Source organism: Nestor notabilis, unplaced genomic scaffold, assembly GCF_000696875.1.
Source record: "Nestor notabilis isolate BGI_N333 unplaced genomic scaffold, ASM69687v1 scaffold4649, whole genome shotgun sequence".
Lineage (NCBI taxonomy): Eukaryota > Metazoa > Chordata > Aves > Psittaciformes > Psittacidae > Nestor > Nestor notabilis.
In genome coordinates this window covers 3,819-23,660 of record NW_009942260.1, presented here as the reverse complement: position 1 = coordinate 23,660, position 19,842 = coordinate 3,819, and the positions used below count along the sequence as shown (strand labels likewise).

The following is a 19,842-nucleotide window of genomic DNA, read 5'->3' as shown; positions in this document are numbered from 1 at the left end:
TAGCCCCTCCAGGCCCGGGGAGCTGCTCTAAGGTGTCCCCTTAAGGAGCCTTCTCTTCTCCAGGCTGAACCAGCCCAGCTCTCTCAGCCTGGCTCCAGAGCAGAGCTGCTCCAGCCCTCACAGCATCTCTGTGGCCTACTCTGGACTCACTCCAACAGCTCCACGTCCCTCTTGTGTTGTTGCCCCAGACCTGGATCAGGACTGCAGGGGGGGTCTCACCAGAGGAAGTGGAGTGCTGGGCTCCCTCACTCACCACCAACAGGAGCCCAGCACGGGACCTGAGGGATGTACTCTTACATCTGCCTCACAACAAGGTGTTACAGCCAATGACAGCTCAGCAGCCCATCAGACTCCCTTTCAACTCAGCAAGGGGCTGAACTGGTCCCTAGGAATGGTATGCATATGTTGCTAAGTTAGCCATGAGAGCCATCCCAACAAGAGGTCATTGAGAGAGAGGACTGGTGTTAACTCCAGACATCAGTGTGCTCTACAGCCTTTTTTTTTCCTGCTCCAAAACATCACCCATCAGAATTAAGCTTAGATCAGGCTAAATGCATTAACAACACCTAAACGCTGGACTTGAGGTGATGGAAATGTCTCCGCCAAGTCTGGATCTGTCATTCCTTAAGCAGTGTTATCTAAACACCTTTCCCTGAGGTCTCAGAGCTGTGGTGGGGTCAGTGCAGCCGGGAGCAGCTGTACCTGATGTAGTCGTAGAGGTCGTGCCACTTCTCGCCCTTCGGCACAGGGAAAGCCATCTCCCGCGGCATGGGCGCGACCCCGCAGCACGACAGCTCGGCTTGACGGGCCTCAGAGAAGGTCACGCCTGGAGGGAAAGGGACAGAGAAAGAGGGTCAGGTCTCCACGGGCTGTGGAGCTGCAATCACGTTTCCTGTGAAATGTCACAAACCGCTTCCCTCTTTGAGAACACCTGAAAAGCAAAGAGTACAAACCTGAGGTGTGCAACAGCACACCTTTGCACAGGATATTCCTGAAACTATCAACCTCTAAGGAACATCCCACAGCACAAACCCTTGACTGGCACAGGGTGCCCAGAGAAGCTGTGGCTGCCCCATCCCTGGCAGTGTTCAAGGCCAGGTTGGACAAAGGGGCTTGGAGCAACCTGGTCTAGTGGAAGGTGTCCCTGCCTGTGGCAGGGGGTTGGGACTGGATAAGCTTTATGGTGCATTCCAACCCAAACCAGTCTGGGATTGTAATCCCCAGGCCCAAGATTCCCCAGGTTCACTATTCAGTGACTCAGCAATTTCATGTGATTTGTGTTAAGGCTCTTTTCTCATTTGCTTGTTTCCTCTCCTTCATATGTTTGTAAATTCATGCAAGTGTCCAAGATAGAACAAGTTTCAGGAAACCAAAAGCAGCATCTGGAACTTCCTCCTCACTGATGGAGTCAGTAAGTTCGGGCAGATGGCCAGTGCAAATAAAGAAAGGCAAAACCAAAGGTTTTGACTGAAGTATCTCTGCCACACTGAGCAGGGGGGTCAAAAAAGCAGGTTGGAAGATTTCTGAGGCAAAAGAACCCACAGGCTCTTCTAGCAGATAAAAGCACAGGCCTTGGAGAAGTGAGGCTTAGCAACACCTTTAATTTTTTAGCCCTGAAAAAGAATTCTAACCTCAGTAAGATATTTAACTTTACTCTTATTGTTCACTTCTACAGCTGGAAAATGAGAGGACACTTTCCTCCAGAGGTTGGGAGATTGGATTCACCAGCACACATAGAAACTTAAAGTCATACCAAGTATTTTGCCCTTTCTGCTTCCTACCATAATGGCAGCCAAGTGCTCAGCCAGGGCTAACAGCCCTGCCAGCATCACGCTGCAGAAGCCAGGATGATCCAGGGTTCCATTCAGGCTGGGCTGAGGTCACAGGAGAAATGAGAGGCCACGTTGAGCTCCTCACCTGGGTCAAACACCAAGTCGCTGGTGCAGAGGTTTTTCACCAGCAGGTTGGAGCAGAGCTTGATGCTCTTGAGGTGGCTGTAGTGGCGGTTGAGGTAGAGGGAGAGGATGGAGCAAAGGTCAAGCACGAGGCAGGTCCAGCGCACGTCGGTGGGGGCAGCTCCCACCAGACCTGGGGAGGAGAGCAGCAAGTGGTGAAAGGGAAGAAGATGCTACAGACCTTGGACTTGACAGAGCACAGATGCAAGATTAATGTGGTTAAGTGATAAGTATTCACCAGGGATGACTCCCACCAGGCTTGGCTTGTCCGCACCAGGATGGGAGGTGAGAAAATACACCCCGTAACTTCTTGCTGCAGAGCAGGGACATCCCTCCAGGGAGCTACAGCTCCAACCCCCATCTGCTGAGGGGCTCCTGCTCTTCGCTCTCCTCAAATACATCAAGTCCACATACAAACTCAATGAATTTGGTGGTGGTGTGCACCACAAGCAGCAGCACACACGTTCCTCACCGTGCCTGGGTGTCCTGGCCAAGCCCTCAGCCATTCCACAGACAAAGGGGAACTGCAGCCAGGTGGCCGTGGATTTGAATTCCTTGAAGAGGCTGGAGAAGGAGATGCGAACCACTTGCTTTTCCTGAGGAGACAGACACACAGACAGAGCTTTGGACACGCTGGTGGCTTTGGTGGAGAAATGCTGCAGAGGAGAAGGTGAGTGGCCATGTCTCCTGTCCCTTCCTTGTCTCCAGTCACCAGCAGAGATGCCACGAGGATGGAAACCATTTCCAGCCCAGGATAACCCACCAATGACAACAAAGACCAGACAAGTTTTTCCCCCCAAGACCACCACTACCACCCCCCAACCCTTCCATCAGCCACAACACTAACGATGGTGGTTTAACGAGGCTGCCCAATGTCCTACCTCGGTGGTGACATCCAGGTGGACAATAAAGTGCTTGCGGGGCATGGGCCTGAAGAGCAGGTAGAGGTAGCGCCCGGTCAGCCCCAGCGACTGCGTGCCAGTGCGGGGCAGCTGCAGGTAGCTGCTGCCAGGGACAGAGCCCCGGATCCGGTACACGGGTCCCTTCAGCCTCGTGTCCTGCCCGAACCACAGGGCGATGGGGGGTCAGCGGTGCCCACTGTAGCCAGTCGCCCCACGCCCTGGTGCTGGTGTCCCCGGTGTTACCATGAGCGTGGCCACATCTCCCTCCCTGGTGGATCGCTTCCACTCCTCCACACGGAAGTGCTAGGACAAGGGGTAATGGCTTTAAACTTAAACAGGGGAAGTTTAGGTTAGATCTAAGGAAGAAGTTCTTTACTGTGAGGGTGGTGAGGCACTGGAATAGGTTGCCCAAGGAAGTTGTGAATGCCCCAACCCTGGAGGCGTTCAAGGCTAGGTTGGACAGAGCCTTGGGCAACATAATTTAGTCTGTGGTGTCCCTGCTCATGGCTGGGGGGTTGGAACTAGATGATCTTAAGGTCCTTTCCAACCCTAACTATTCTATGATTCTATGACAAAGAAAAATATTTCCGTGGTTCTTCAACCAGGGGTCCCCAAACTCACAAGTCCCCAAAGAGCAGCTGCTGTCTGCAAGTAGGTGCCAGTCAGCCAAATGTTTAACTGTTATCTATTAAAATTCCAAGCTAATTTTGCAGCCCAACATAGTACAAGGTCTGGGATGCACACTTAGCAGCTTTTCTCCAGAGCTAATTTGTCATACATAAATTAAACCACCTCCTTTTACAATTACTGTTTGTGGAGTTAATTAGCTTTGCCAGCATAGCTTTGCTAATCGGCTTGCCTTTGCTTAATGGGCCTCTGGAATGTGGTAGCACATTTGCACTACATTTGAGTTTATGCTGTTTTAGCATTTTGATGTTCTTCAGGATTACTTAAAATTGACGGGTTCAAACTTCAGGTCAAGCTGAGGCTTTAAGCATATGTATCAGATGTTAGTCTTTTTAGTTGCTTCGACTTGCAGCAACAACTAAAGAACTGAGAAATAACAGTTTCAGAGTAGCTTCTGTGTCTGCTGCTGTTTCCTTTTTTCTTCTCAATGTCTGCTTTAAAAACAATCCTTAGGTCATTCCTAACGACATGGTCCTGTAGCCATTCTTTCATTAGGACTGTGGGAGTCATCTGTCAAGATGTCCTGTATCTGCAAACAACTGCTAAATGTTTGGAGAAAACAGGAGAAATTCATAGTCAGCACCTGGGCATGGGGTTTAAAATTGCTTTCTAACTGTCTGATCAGATATGAACCAATCATTAATTGAGTAATTAATATAGAAGATCTGGGACCTTTGTAATTTAACTTGAAGAGTTAAACTTCATTTTTGTTCCTGCTAAACAGTTGGGTATTTGGCCAGTGATAATTTATGAAGTATTTTATGAACTCGTGTAAAATAAGCATTTTCCATTTTATGGGTAACTTACTGTGATGTCTTGTTTCTTATACAAAAGAATGTATTTTTAAGGAAAAAAAATTGTTATTGCTACATGTAAAATACCATCTGCGTCTAGCTTGCTCCTAACAGACCTGTTCTGTAATATTCTTGGTCCTTTGTTCATCAGACTCAGCTTTCTCCTTTTTCTTTCAAAGTGACTTTTCAGCATTGTTAAGAGACTTTTTTAATAGTAATATTTTATAGGGCAGAGAAATTGCAATGTCTGTGAAACTGATGTGATTCTAAAGTAACTGGTTTTGGGGCTTTTTTTCTTCAGTCTTACGATAATGGCCTGGCACAGGGAGCTGGACTAGAATCTCATGGTAAGAATGTTGAAATGTTTTTAAAGACTGGGATTGGAAACGCTATAAGAGGTGCAGGGCATGTCATACCTGTCCTTCTTTTCTGATTTAAGGAAGTGTGATGAGGAACAAATCCAAAACATGCCTCAGAATATCATCTGTTTTCTGTCTTCTTCCTTTAGTTCCAGCTTAATATCAGACCAGATAGGCTTTTAATATACCAACTCCATTAATCTTACCTCATGAATGTTTTATTGAAAGGTGTTGGCTCTGGTTTTCATCTCTTGCTGACAGATGAAACTTTTTCCACATGTACCATTGCTACACTGTGGATTTATCTGGAGGAAATTTTGTGCAATGCACCTGATAATCTCCAATTGCAGCAGTTCTTAGTAAAACCTAGAAACATTTCCTCTGATAGATTACAGCATATATTGGCGGCTCAAATCTTGAAGCAGCAGTTAGTTGTTGCAAAGAGTTGTGAAGTTGTGAAGACAGGAATTCCCAAAAGACTCATATTTTTAAGCAGAATGTTTCTTTGCCATGAAGTAGTGGTCTGGTTGTGACAGAAGCTATTTACTTTTATGTGACTGATACACAATCTGTCAAATGTTTGCTAATTTTATTCTTAGCTGGTATTTCTTCCTACAGGATGGATAAAGTTGAAATAAATAAACTACACCCCTGTGTATTTAAGAAATCAGTTAATTAAACTATCGTAGAATGCTAGTGATAACAGATAACATTACTTCCGCATCCTTCTCCTGCTGCATTTCGTCATCAGAATGTAAATAATATTAGAGTTGTGGGGTCTTCTAGCATCATGATAGCGTAAGGATCTCTGGGCCCCAGTCTTCTACCAATGGCTTTCTTACAGTCTTTCCCAGGCTGTAATTTTGTCATATCAGGCAATATACTCAGAATGGGTTTTGATGGGCTTTAAAAAGTGATTGCTGTAGTATTTTTTTCTTCTTGTGCCCCTCCCCCCTTGGTTTTTTATTTGGCTTTCTGCTCATCAGACACTTGTGTCTGTATCATGTGGGGATTGTGTCTGAGACTGCTTTTGGCACATCTGCTTCATTCTGATTGCTGGCATCCCAATAGCTTTCTTTTTTAAGAAGAAATGTTCTTTTTTATGAAGAAATGTTTTCTGCATTTTACTTATTTCTGGATTGGCGTGTAATATAAATTGTTCAGCACTGAGAGGCAATCCAGCTTTAAGAAAATAAACACATTGCTAGAGTTGAATTGGGGCTGGGATCCCCTTTGACATATATTCTGAACTAAAGTAGTTTTATTTCTTTGGAGTTTAGACTAAACTCTTTCATATTTTTGAAAATCCATTGATGCAATTGATACCACCCTAGTTAAAGTTCTGACTGAGATCATACAGGCTTCAGTTGAAAATCTGGGTACCAAAACATTGCAAAACCAACTCTGTCTTCACAGGTGGCTCTACATTTTGTGGCATTGCATCACTGTGTTTGATGGGTAAACTGGAAGAAGTTTTTTCAGAAAAAGAACTGAACAGAATAAGAAGATGGTGTATAATGAGACAACAGAATGGCTACCATGGACGACCCAACAAACCTGTAGACACTTGCTATTCATTTTGGGTGGGAGCAACATTGAAGGTAATGTACAGAACAGCTACAGGATAGTTATTGTCTTGATTTCTTTAAGCATCTTATCTTTGCTTGAAATAGGTACATATTTGGCCCAAGTGTTTGAATATGCACAGATCACTATAAAGGTCTTTCATATTGCAAAAATGCAGGATATAGAGCTTTACCAGATTAGTGCTATCTCTGCTACCACTGCTTATCTCATAAATAGGCACTATATTTTAGTATTAAAAATAGACTAAGATTTAGTATATTACTGTAATGGTCTCATTTCTTTTCAGCTCTTGAACATATTCCAATACACAAATTTTGAGAAAAACCGAAATTACATCCTGTCAACTCAAGACCGCCTTGTCGGGGGATTTGCCAAGTGGCCAGATAGCCATCCAGGTAAACTTGCTTTTCAGACTTATGGTGTGTTCTAACCTACAAGCACACTCCAGCAGTGAGACACTGGAGAAGAGTAAAGGAAGTTTTCTCCTCAGTCTTCTTCCAAAAAATGAAAAAAACCCTAAACCAGGCAAAATATAATGAGATTTTCATGATGTAAGTGGGAAGAAGGAGGCAGTTTTTTCTTGTTCACCCACAGAGCAAGTGAGCTGTTGTTTAGATTATTGCTAGGAGTGTCACTGTCTATTTAGAGCTGGACAAGCTCTTCCATATGTGTTTAACTGTTCTAGCTAAAGGAAAGATGCAGTTGGGTACCTTTGTAAATTGTCTGAGTAAAATACTTCAAAACTATTTTTACTTAATAAATGAATCCTTTAAGCTTACTCAGAAGTCATTGATGTATGTAAAAACAGTCCAAGTTTACGTAGTGACGTTACGATTTACAGACTGTAGTTACACATATCAATTATATGTAGTATACAAGTTAATATCCTTTAGAAATACATAATTTAAAGTTGTGAAAAACTTGAAAAGATGCTAAAATCTTCTAATTTGAAATAGTTTTAAAAGATGCTAGAATTCAGTGGAAGTACTGCAAACTTGGGGGAAAAAAGCCCAGATGAACAAACAGAAACCCAACCCTGTGCCCAGTGGTATTTTGTACAGAAAGGTAAAGAGTCTGTAAGCTGACCAATGGTAAAAATGGATGAGTCTGTTCAGAATCTGTGCCCTGATATTTCTCCTTTCATAATTTCATTTTGAACACAGTTGAGAATTCTTCAAGGTGGATCTACACTAAAAACACAGTACTTGTGATAGATTTGCCCACACACACTGCCCTGAAAACCATCTTAGGATTCCTTAGCTGTATTTACTCTGCATTATATACATCAGTATAGTATCACTTGGAGGAAATATTTCTGTTTATCCTGATGAACCATTTACTTAGTGAGCTAGGGATTAAAAAACCTATTCAAAACCCCAGTCATGTGCAGAGTTCCTTAACCTGTCTTTTAGCATAGTTGTGATGATTTGAGGTAAGATTTGAGAAAGGCAAGATCTAATAATAAAGCTGCTTTCTTCTGATTTGTGGTGTTCCAGCCTGAACACCACTGTTTCTTATGAAGCATGCTTTTGCTGTCTCTTCTGTTATGATCGTGAGTTTATTGCAGCATTCTTTCCTCATGCAGATAGTGACATAAGTCTGTTCTCATGTTTTGAAGGAAGGAAAAAAAATTAATGCAGTTCTAGTGTGAAGAATTACTGTAATGCAGCATTGCAAAGATTCTTTCTGTGGAACTGTGATTTTATTGTCATATATACACAGCTCAGCTTTGTAGAAGCTCAGTCTAGTATCTGAAAGGGAAGCTGTCTTTTGGTTGTTGTATGATTCCGCAATGAAGATTTCGTAGCTCACTAACATGAAACATCTGTGCAGCTCAGTTGTTCATTTTCTCCTAGGAAACTTACGAGGCTGCGTTTTGGATTTGCAACCAAAAAAAATCTTGGTATCACAAGGATGTTTTAGCTGTTGTGGAACAGTGCTTACACAGCATCAAGGCCTTTTCTGTTTCCTGTGCTGCCCTGCCAGTGATCAGGCTGGGGGGCACCAGAAGTTGGGACAGGCCACAGCCAGGACAGCTGACCCCAGCTGTCCATAGGGAACCCCATACCACGTGGCATTGTGCTCAGCAATAAAAGCTGGGAGAAGGAGGAAGGGGGAAGGAAGATGTTTGGAGTTACAGTATTTGTCTTCTCATCTAATCATTATATGTGATGGAGCCCTGCTTTCTGAGAAGTGGCTAAACTCCTGCCTGCTGATTCATAGGGAGTGAATTCCTCGGTTTGCTTTGCTTGCAGCTGCAGGTTTTCCCTTCCATATTATTATTTTGACCTACTAATTTTCTCACTTTTACTCTCCCTTTTCTCTTCTCACACTGGAGCTGGAGGAAGTGAGTGAGCAGCTGTGCAGTGCTCGGCTACCTTCCAGGGTTAATCCACAACATTTCGCTAGTATAGATACTTAACCCATTTGGGGTTGTTTTTTTGATTCAGATTTGTTCATAAGTCATGACTAGATTTAAATAAACTTTCATTTTAAATTACTTAAATGTACTGCTGCATGCCTCAGGAGGTCAAGCAGAACTCTGATGCATCTTGCTTATCTTCAATTGATACGCAATTTAAAAGAATTGGAAGCACATGTGAACTACGGGTTATGAAAGGTTAAAAGATTTAACGTAAGGAATGACAGGATGAAAATGGCTGTGCACAGTTACAATGTGTAAAACACTGAAGTGAGATTTGCTCCCGTAGAAGTGTAAGTACATGTTTCTTAGTTACGTTTTTAAGACAGCAGCAGAACAGTTTTAAGGTTGCATGGTGCATTCTGTATTTGTGAGTTACTTAAGAAACAAAATGTTTGGACCTATGGTTTTCGACCCTGAAAACTTGATGTGTTTTATAGCTTGAATAAGAGGCGTATACAGGCTGCATATATGTGTTTTGGCTTGAACTAGCTAGAGTATTAAGTTAGCATAGATCTGCACAAGTGCTGAACTTTGTGGTCAAACCCAGAAAATAGCCATATACAGGTAATCCGGTTTGTATATGGTTTCAATGCAGCTGTCCACAGGGGTTAATACACTGTATTGTGCAAGGTCAGTAGTGTTGTATCTGCTGAGCATGCTTTTGTCTGCATGCTAATGCTGATAAGCAGAAGCCTTCTTTGAGTCTTTCTATCGAGATACTTTCATTTTAGTCAGATTCAAATTTACTGACACCTCAAAAAGATTACTAAGTGTTGAGAATTTGTAAGGGGCACTTTAAGTTCACATCCTCTTTCCATCTCTAGCCTGTGATTTCATGGGCAGATAATCCAATCTCATGGCTTGCTGCTGCCAAAGAGAGGCACACTCGCTTCTCGTCCTCCCAGCTTCCCCAAGTATAGTTGCACATACTTTCTCCTTTTTGCACTAGCATTGGTATATATCAAAGTATTCTGCAAACCAGTTTAACTCACTAGTATATCAGAAAACTGTCCATTTTATCCTGGCTGGGTTAATTTTCTTTCATGTTTTTTCAGTTGCTTTAGGTCATGGAGAGTTTTCAGCAAGCTGTAGTGCTGGTATAAGGTAGGTTGTAGGAGCAGCATGGGATGGAGAAATAAGTACATCCCTTTTTGATGGCAGTCATCTGTTAAGACTGATTAAGCAACCTCATGAATTCCTATCCTTAGGGTATTATCTCAGGAAGGGGGAAAGCTAGGTAATGTAATGACTTCTTTCATACTTCTAAATCTTGCTCTTTGACAGCTACTGGCACTAATTGTGGCGTTTAGCCAAAAAAAGTCTTTCATGTTTGGGGGAAAAAAATTTGCTTTACGGACAAAAATTACTTTCAGATGTTCAAATTCTGCTGTTTGACTTGAGCTCTCAGAAGAAATAAAGTAGTGGGCAAGAATTGTTATAAAACAAAACTAGACTCTAGTTCTAGAGATTGCAGACTGTCAGTTCACGCTGGTCACTTTGGGTAGAAATTTATTTCTTCTGTCAAAACTTCAGTTTAAAACAAAGCACCTATTTGATTGTTTTCCTTGGCTGTAATTATTCGGGGGAGTTGGAATCCAGGAACTGACAGCCTGACGTAATTTTCTTTTTCCTTTTCTGTTCTTCTTTCAGATGCTTTACATGCCTACTTTGGGATCTGTGGTTTGTCATTAATTGGAGAATCTGGTATTTGCAAAGTTCATCCTGCCCTGAATGTAAGCATAAGAACCTCAGAGCGCCTTCACCACCTTCATCAGATGTGGAAAACAAGGACTCTAAACAGTGTTCAGATGACACACACCTCGCTACATGACTGATTTAGACTTGAATTTAGTTCTGGTAGCATAACTGTAGCGCAAGGTTAAAAGCCATGTATAACCAATGTGCTCTTTTAAGCGCTGGAGTCATACAATCAGATCTGTGTTGCTGGCATCACTTCAACAGGGAGCTGCCTTCAGCAGAATATTCTGCATTGTGAAAAAGGAGATATTTTGATTATATGGAAGTTTGTCACTGCAGACTATAAATGGCTCTTCAAATGGCTTTACTTCTGAGAAATCCCTTGAGGCATTTAAACTTTTTTTTTTTTTTTTAATTGTGCATACTGTGTAAAGATACATAATGGGAAAGTATTTTCAAAATCTGTTTACATATCATACAGTATAGCACAGATCCTTGGGGTTCTTTATGATCTTAATGTTCAACATATTTTTGAGTAGAGAAGCTCCCATATTAAAGTATCAGTTAAAAGTTAACTTTTATTGTCTACTTTCAGGTTCCATAAACTTTGTTTAAAAAAAAATCAAGTAAATGCAAATAAAATTATTTTATTCAATATACTGTACTTCTAAAGTTGTGTGGCCTTAATAAATGGATGTCATCATTCTTCTGAGTAGCTTCCACACAGATGAAATGGATTGTTAGGCAGAGAGTCTTCATCTGAAAAATTCTCTTTATGTGGAATTCGATAAGAGTGTGGCATATTGATGTATGTCAGTAACAGGTAGTCAAGACAGTCTTTTAGAAAAGTAGCTGCATGTGAGAGTAGCATTAGAACCTGTTTCCTGTACATTTGCAGTACATTACAATTGTACAACTGCACTCTGATTATTTTTTTAAACATATTTCCTTTTTAGTGTGAAATAATTCCGAGTTTCTTAAGCATTCTGTATAAAGAATGAAACAGTGGGCTTTAAAGTAAGTGGCAGTGGTAAGAGAGATGGAGAACATTCTCAGCTTGTTTAGTAGTGGTGTTTAATACATACGCTTGAACTGCTGCTCAGAATCAAAGCGGGTATCTTTGCAGCTGTTGCATTCGTGGCAGGACAGTTTGTGCATTTCAGGCATACGGTAGATACCAGGATGTCTTTCTACTTGCCAGTCATTAAGGCACATTCTTCTTTCTAAAGGACTTCCAAATACAGATGACTGAAGACTTCTTAAACCAGATTAAGCGCACCATTTGCCACCACTGAGCCTGAAGAGACAGGATATAGACCTTTTCAGTTAGCATAAAGAGCTTCAGGGATAACCAGGGTTCTGATTTTACAGTGAAAAAGATAGAGTAGTTGGACCTCTGATCACGTATCAGAGAGATCCAATGGACATCTTCAGGCTACCAGAACAACCCTGATGTCCAAGGCTAGCAGCTTGCCAACTAAAAGAAATTCTTATTTCTATAAGCAGATTAATTTCCATGGCAGCACTCGGAACATCACCAGTGGTGTTGGTATGCTTGAAAAACAGAAAGAAGCAAGGGGCAGGGCTTGGAAGTAAGATGTGATTTATGCATGTCTCAGCAGGTACTTTCCTTGGAGAAGGAGAGGCTACATAGCTGGGAGAACTGCAAGATGTCTATAGTGTTCAAAGCAAGAGTACTGTAGGACTAAAACTGGGGAGGTGGAATAAGTTGCTTGAGTGGGAGTGGTGCAGAGTAAGAGAAATTAAACTCGGAGATACAGAAGGTGAGAGAAAAATAGGAAAGGGAATGTGGAATAAGAGTGGAACCAAAATGGTGGAAGGGATTTTAGCTGCCCAAGAGTAAATGCATGGATAAGGCAGCAAGAGGGAGATACAGACTTCCACAATGTGAGGAAATGAAGTACGGGAGATGGAGCCTGGGAATTTGTTTCATTCCTGCATCCTGAGATGACGTGAAATTCAGCTGCAAATAGAAAAAAAGAAAGTAGAAATACCTAAAAGAAAGGATCTAGCAACCTGGGGGTACACTCGTTTCTGTGGGAGTCCATTTTCCTGGAGGGGCTGAATGTGATCGTGGTCAGCAAAGGCTGAGGTAGCTTCTATGAACAGAAGACTGCCAGGTCATGGGGGTCTACCTAGATGAGAATCCATTGGGGGGGAAAAAAAAAAAAAAAAATGAAGAACCAAAATGGTGTAAAAATAAATCATTTTTTACCACATTTGTCCTTGGTATCAGATGGTGGTCACAAGTTGACCAATGGTAGAGCTGGATGGGTTCTTGGACCATGGTTAAGTTACAATGAGGATGTAATTGTAGCTACGTCTCCCTCCCTGTGCCTCTCTGCCTATGGAAAAATGCCTACAACTTTTTAGCATTTACTACCTCCCTTGTTAGAGGAATTTCAGAATAGTTCAATAAGGTATTCTAAGTCTCTACTGGGAAACAGTCCAAATATTGATACTTTCTTATCTGGCTTCATGAGGAATGATGTATTTGATATTGTCAGGAAAATCTGTACCTGCAAAATCCAAACTTACAGTTCTGGAGTTTCCCAGTCTGTGACCAGGTTCTCATCAGGGTGGAGGAGCAGAAGCAAGGAGAAAACAGTGAAAAATTATATTCTGTGAATAATAACTTAATTCCTTGTAGCAAGTAATTTAACAGTGTTCTGCTTCAAAAAGCAGCTAACATTTGTTGCTGTTTTCTGTATCTGTTAGCTACCTTGTGTTGTTCCTAGAGATTTTACGTTTCACATGTCCTTGCCCCAGTTATGCTACAACTTTTTTTCCCCCAGCTAAGTAATAGCACTTTTTCAGGCTGAAAGTTAACAGCAGAGTTCTCCTTTTCTAAAGGTTGCAAGAGGCATACTTGTTTCCCTTTAACTCCCAAAGTTTGATCTGAAGCCAACAAAATGTGTACATCTTCACCCTTTGTTCTAATACAAGGACCAAGAGCCACCCTGTGCACCAGTTAAACCAGCCACCTCACATGCTTGCTGTTCTAGCAGGCACAGAGGCCTTCATGAAGCTATTTCTCCAAGAGCCACCCCTGGGTTTCCATTCAGATCTCTCCCTGTGTCCCCTTTGCTACCGCATATGGGACAGAGGCTTTGCCTCACCCTGGGACGGAGGATCCCACCTTAACCTTTTCTGTGAATTCACAGAAGGACGATTTTATGTGAAAATGACAGAACAGAAGTTGAGGCCCAGCTTTCTGGTTTTCATCACCCTTCCTGAATGCTTGTGGGAAAGGAGTGGTGCTCATGCTGCCTAGAAAGCTGAATGTGAAGCACTGATGTTGAAATTGCATGCTGCCTTTGCTTAATTTAAATGTTTCTCTAAGCATGAAGCTATATTTATTTGCTGTTACACTGTCCAGGACTCTTCGTTTAGCAACCTTCTTTAAATTATGACCATGCCTTACTAAAATCAGCTTGCTTTACAGAACCACATTTTAATCTTGGACTTGACCTTCATACTGCTTATTATACTGCTAAATCCTCCTTTAACTTCAGCAGTCTCATTGTGGAGGAGCATCGTGCTGAAAAGCATTTGTGTAAACCTACTCACCAGGGAGCTTTCATCGGGGAGGAGGTGGGGGGGTTGGGGTGCTCCTTCACAGCAAGATAGCCTAATAACTATTGGGAATGACAAAGGGATATTTAATCCTGTCTTGGAGAAGTTTGGTGGACTCTTAAGGTTTTAAGAACCCTCCTGGACTATTTTTTACAGTTCTTTAGTTCTACTTCACCATTGTATTTTTTTTTTTACTCTCCCCCCTCCCCAGCCTGTGAATTCTTATCTTACAAAGAGTTTTGTTGGTGGGACTGTTTAATGCAGTGCTGGTCTGCAAAGTACATAGATGGGAATGGGAGGGGTTCTGTAAATAGCACAGATACTTTAGAGGAAATCAGGAATCTTAGAAGGATTGGGCATATTTGCACCCTGGTCTGTGTGCTCATATTTTACAGATCAGCATCCTTCTGAAACAGACTCTGAAATACACAGCGCTCTGGTGGAGCCAAGGACAGGATTCTGCTAGAGATGTGTCCGGATGAGGCTTCCCAATGCAGCCACAGGGCTCCTCTTAATTTTTGTATACGGCTCTATATATAAGTCCCTGTTCATGGCCAGACATGCTGCAGAGTGGGGCTAACAAGCGCCTGCCTGTGGCTTCCCAGTTGCTAGAGATAGCTTCCTACACAGACCATGCAAACTGCTGCTACCACCAAACTTCTCTGATGGCTCTGCACCTTGACATTTGCTTTCATTGTAAATAAACCCCAGCCTCAAGCAACTTCCTTCTGCAGAATGAGGAGCCGCTAGTAAGAGTGAGGACTGGGATGGTGAGAATCTAAAGGAAAGGTGTAAAGAGTGTTAACAAGGTGAGCTTCCCTGGCTGCAGGCCTCATCCTGTCCCCTTCCCTCTGCTAGCCCAGGCTTATCCTAGTTCTTATTAAATGCAGGTATTAAACGCACAGCAGAGGTTCATGTTCTCCACTGTACACCTTCCCTGCTGTGGGATGTTGCCAGATCTGAGGACGTGTTGGGAACGGCAGCTACTAGTGGGATGGCTGTTCCCCAGCCTGGTAACACTACCAGCACGTGGCTGCCCTCAGCAGCTCTCGGTGCAGGACCCCTCCAGAGCCTGCACTCTTCCTGTTTCTCCTCTTGGTCCTGGGAGGCCTGACTCTGCATCTGCCCGTGAGCCCTCAGGACTGCTGCGGGGTTTCTTGCTTCCCATGGCTGCAAGTTGTGGTCCATGAGCCTCACAAGAGGGGGGCTTCTCGGGTCCCTGCACAAGGCAATGGCAAGCATGCTGCTTTCGGCTGTGACAGAAACCTGAGCAAACAGGCAGACCCACATTTGAGATGTTATGTACCGTCTGGTCCTCAGGGAGGGCAGTTTTATAAGCCACAAACTCTGCAGGCTATGAAGAGCAGCAATTCCCACGATCTTTTTTCTATAAAAGGAATTAAATTCTGCTGCAGCTGTTGATCTGATAGCCAGCCTGGACTCTATACCCCTCCCATCCCCTTGCTGGCTGGCTTGCCTACGCCAGCTACCCACAGATAGTTCCTGGATGTTGGAGCCTTCTGGTGCTTTTTGATGCTGGCCGGAATTGGAGTGAACAGGACCATAAAGGAAGTTATTTATGGGGGGTTTTTGTCTTTCAAAAAAAAGTGCTCCAATGTTTGTCACTCTGGTAAAAATTTGTACACTGCGAACACTGACAAAGGAAGGGATGGCTTTAAACTGAAAAAGTGTAGATTTAGACTGGATGTAAGGAAGAAGTTGTTTACTGTGAGGGTGGTGAGGCACTGGAACAGGTTGCCCAGAGAAGTGGTAAATGCTCCATCCCTGGCAGTGTTCTAGGCCAGGTAAGGCAGAGCCTTGGGTGAGGGGCCTGGAACTAGATGAGCTTGAATGTCTCTTTCAACCAAACCATTCTATAATTCTGTGAAGATTCAGACACTTTGAAGATGCTTTGTACTGTGGGCTGAAACAGCTCTAGCCTACACACTTCTGCTCATCTACTGGTGTCAGTCAGGAACAGATTATTCTTGATTGCTTTACATTTTAAAAAATAAATCAAACGAGGCTAAAATGTCCTTTTGCCAACATTTTATGTTGCTCACCCCAGCCCTACATGAAAACAGGAAAAGGTAATAAATAATGCAATATTCCTAGCTAGCAGGATAAGGGTTTGCCTTGCCTTTAACCCATTTGAAATCCTTAGGTCACTTGAGGAAGGCACTGGGAGGAACCACCCCTGGCAGACCAAGATGCATTTGACTTTCTCTCACAGCAGGGCAAAGCAAGTGTGCCTCCGTGAACTTAGGGTATTATAGCTGAACTGGAAGGAAATCTGTTCCACTCAGCTAGGCTGCTGCATCAAGGAGGTCTTTTTAAGTATGCCAAGGAAAACTGCTGAAATTGTCGAGAGGCCTGTGGAAGTCAAAGGAATGAAAATAAACTTGCATGGCAAACACAGGGGATTTTACTTTCTAGAAACTCTAGAACAGTGCATAAGTGCTTGTCTGCAGTGGCAGGGCCCAGGCTCCCATAACAGGGACTGTGCTGCTGCATACCACCAATGTGATACAAGTGACCAAGTTGCACTAGCTCAGTCTGCACTGCAGTATGCATGGGACAGGAACATTTCCTAAAGCAATAGACAAGCACTCAGGGCCTTGGCTGTCTTACACTACACCCAGTGCTGGCTCTGCACCATGTGGTGCTTGGAATGTCCTGCACCGCAGCACCCAAGGGGAACCAGCCAGAACGATGATTTAGGGGTTTTGGTCCCAAAAAGTGCTGGCCGACCTTGGCATCCATCTCACATCCAACACAAATTGCTGCCCCAGATCCTCTCCATGCTCCACATAATGGGAGTAGGACCGTCACTGTGCTTCACTCTTGGCTTTTTGTTAACACTACAAGGAACAATTTGCTTTGTTGTGGCTTCAGATCAACTCTGTTTTGGGCCTTTTGCTCTGTGCTGCAAGTCCCTTTATATACATAAGCCAACTTTGTTTAAGCCAGTGGTTCTCTAAGGCATCACCCAAACCTAATGCCAGGCTTCAGAGGGGGAAGAAGATGCAGGAACCCCTGCTGGTATGATGCTGCCTGCCCAGGTTCTTGACAGTGCTCCTGCTGCACTGCAGGCAGGTAATTCACCACCCCAGCATCTGGCAAAGTGCTGGTTATGGATGTGAGAGCTATTTCAAGGAACTGGACGGGGCCTGGGGGGATGGGGGGATGTAGGAGATCAGATCTGGGGCTGGTAGTGACCTGGAGTGACCAGGAACAGACCGAGGAGGAGGTACTCAGCCCCAGTAGAAGTGTGTGAGACTGAAGGATGGACCTTGGACCCCAGGGACAGATACTCAGGTGCAAGCACAGAGTAGCCAGGAGCTGTAAGACAGAGGTGTGAGCAAGGAGTGGTGGGGATGGGTAATAGCATAGAGAGATGGCATCCAAGCTACCTTCTGTAGGGCCACTGCAGGAAATTAGGTGCAGCTTTTTGCAGAATGGAGGGGGTGCCCAGCTAACCACTGATGCTAAAAGCATGTTATTATTGGTGTTAAGGGTCCAAAGGAGTCCGGAGTTCACACAAGTAAAGCAGCAAGCTCATTCTGGTGTGATGCAGTACCAGGAGGATCAGCGCTTGTCTGGCTCACACAGATCACAGTGGGGTCTGCACCAGCAAATTCAATCTGTAGGGAGCTGTCAGTGGGGAATAAAGAGGTACTAGCCCACACGTAAATGCAGTGGAAGAATTTCATTGCAGGAAGAGAGGATGTGCTTCTTCGTTGCAGGAAGAGATGACATGAAAAAGTTAATACAAACCTAATCCTGGTGTAGTTAATCTGAAAGAAAAGTGCAGAGGCCCAGCTGACACATTTAAACCTTGAAGGCATAAATCAGATAATCTTTGTAGAGGGACATAATGCTCTCTGAAGACAAGCTGAGTCTGAAAAGCTTTTGTATCTATGCCATCTCCTTCAGAGCCTTCCCGGTTACAGACCTGCTCCTTCTGCAAAACACCCAAAACCACTAAAGCATGCATCGCCGCACTTGCATGCAGATCTCAGCAGTACCTTTCCCTTATCTTTCTCTGATTTGCATGTCTCTGATCTCTTCATTAGTCACATTCTTTCAAGTAAATTAATAGAATCAGTAAATTAATACTCAAGCCTGCTGTGTTGTGCTTAATAAATACTTGTTAAAATTCTAGATACTCAAAATTATCTTTATATTGTCAAACTTGATTAACTGTAGTTGTAGCAAAAAATCACAATTACATTACATATTCATGGTATGCATCATTATGTACTTTAGCTGATTCCTTATAAATATCTAATAACATACTCAATACATCAAATATTAATAGTAATCTACATACTTAACCCATATTTCTTAAATGAGCTTGCTCCCATGGGCATGTGATATTGTGCTAGTGTCACATGGGAGGGGGCAGAGGAAAATCATAAATAAAGATAATTTTTTACATCATCCAGTTGCAGTTTTTACTGAACTTTATTTTGTGGTTTTGTGCCTGACACATACTGAATGAGTATGGTTACGGAATTTGGCTGGAAGTCTTTAAATGGAGCAAGGCAAAAAGCATAGAGCTAGATATCTCTAGTGTCAAAAAGGTCTGGGCACAGCAGAACAAAAAGTCGGGCTCGAAAGTACTGTGGATTTGAAACTTACCTTTTAATTTTGTTACATTTGTCCCTGCCAGAGAACCTGCAGCCAGAAGTAAGAGAAATGAGAGGAACAGGCTGAGTGAGCCTCTTTCTTCCGGCCATTAGCAATGGATGATGTTGACTTAGCCACAGATCATCAGCAGAACTGCTTCAGTATCTCATGCTGATTGTTGTTTGTTTGCCATATTTACTGTTATGGGTTTAGTGCTTTTTGCTTTTGCCAGTTATCTATTAGAATAAAAAATAAATAAAATCCTGCTTCAGTCTGTAGTGACAGGAAGTAAAAATTTCATCACAAAGGAAGGCCAGAGACATTGAGGAGGCAAAAGTAAAATTCTCCAACAGAAAGTGAAGATGTGAATTAGCAGCTGCATCATACAGAGCCATCTGTGGATCCCAGGAAATCACAGGCTAAATCTGAATCCTGAGTGGGATTTATTAACATGGCTGTCAGAGAGAAGGTGCAGGCATTTGTCTGTTTTAGGTGGGCTCCGTGGGACCCTGGATGAATGTGGGAAAGGCACAGAAGCAAATGGTTCTCTGACCACTCACCAAGATACTCCAGACAGTTGTGCTTCTTTTTCTCTCCCGCAGCAGCACAGGTGATAATGTGAGGGAGGGTAGAGGGTGAGAAAGGAATACCCCTGTGGTGCCTAAAAGAACAAGAAGGGATGGTGTTTATTCCAGGGAGAGGTTTGGGCCTACATGCAGGTACTGTGAGCTTTGAAATACATTTTGGCCTCCTTTGTCCTGCTTGTAAAACTTTTTCAGCCATCAGAAGGTCTTGTCTGTTTCATGGCTTTTTTTTTTTCCCCCACTACTGACACTTCCCATCTACATCACTCTGTGTGGAAGGAAACAGTTTATGTAAAACTCATAAACTATTCACAAGAATTCTCTTTGGAATGGCTCAAGCTGGATGCAGACCTCTGAACACTGTTCACAGAATAAAATCAGGACACAATCCTTTCCAGAGGCACAGACACTTCGATATGCATTTAAGTGGTGAGTTTTTCATGATTTCAGATGTTTGTTCAATGTACAGTTAAACACTGAAGTAGTTCATACTGAATACTGGCACAGTTTTCCATTACCTTTAACATCATCTTTCTCGTATCTCCATTGCTCTGGCATTGCAACTGTGGGTGGCATCAGAGTCCTCTGAGATGGAAGTACACCTACATGGATCCATTTCCCT

At 43.2% G+C, this 19,842-nt stretch overlaps 2 protein-coding genes across 2 annotated transcripts in view; one reads left to right on the top strand and one right to left on the bottom strand.

Moving 5' to 3' along the window:
• The window catches only part of WDR90 (WD repeat domain 90), a gene marked incomplete at its 3' end in the record, with an annotated part of 26,828 nt that extends 23,132 nt beyond the window's left edge, over positions 1-3,696 (bottom strand). The window contains exons 1-6 of the mRNA XM_010021297.1: positions 3,691-3,696; positions 3,101-3,160; positions 2,837-3,013; positions 2,428-2,551; positions 1,918-2,088; positions 703-826 (exon numbers count right to left, since the gene is read on the bottom strand). Coding sequence (XP_010019599.1) covers positions 703-826; positions 1,918-2,088; positions 2,428-2,551; positions 2,837-3,013; positions 3,101-3,160; positions 3,691-3,696 — 662 coding nt within the window. The remainder of the gene's footprint in view (positions 1-702; positions 827-1,917; positions 2,089-2,427; positions 2,552-2,836; positions 3,014-3,100; positions 3,161-3,690) is intronic.
• A 29-nt stretch (positions 3,697-3,725) lies between these two features.
• Positions 3,726-11,062, top strand: LOC104410979 (geranylgeranyl transferase type-1 subunit beta-like). The gene is given in 6 exon segments (XM_010021296.1): positions 3,726-3,743; positions 4,640-4,685; positions 6,114-6,298; positions 6,571-6,679; positions 10,360-10,491; positions 10,494-11,062. Coding segments are annotated over 6 exon segments (537 nt in total). The 3' UTR covers positions 10,541-11,062.
• The last annotated feature ends 8,780 nt before the right edge of the window (positions 11,063-19,842 follow it).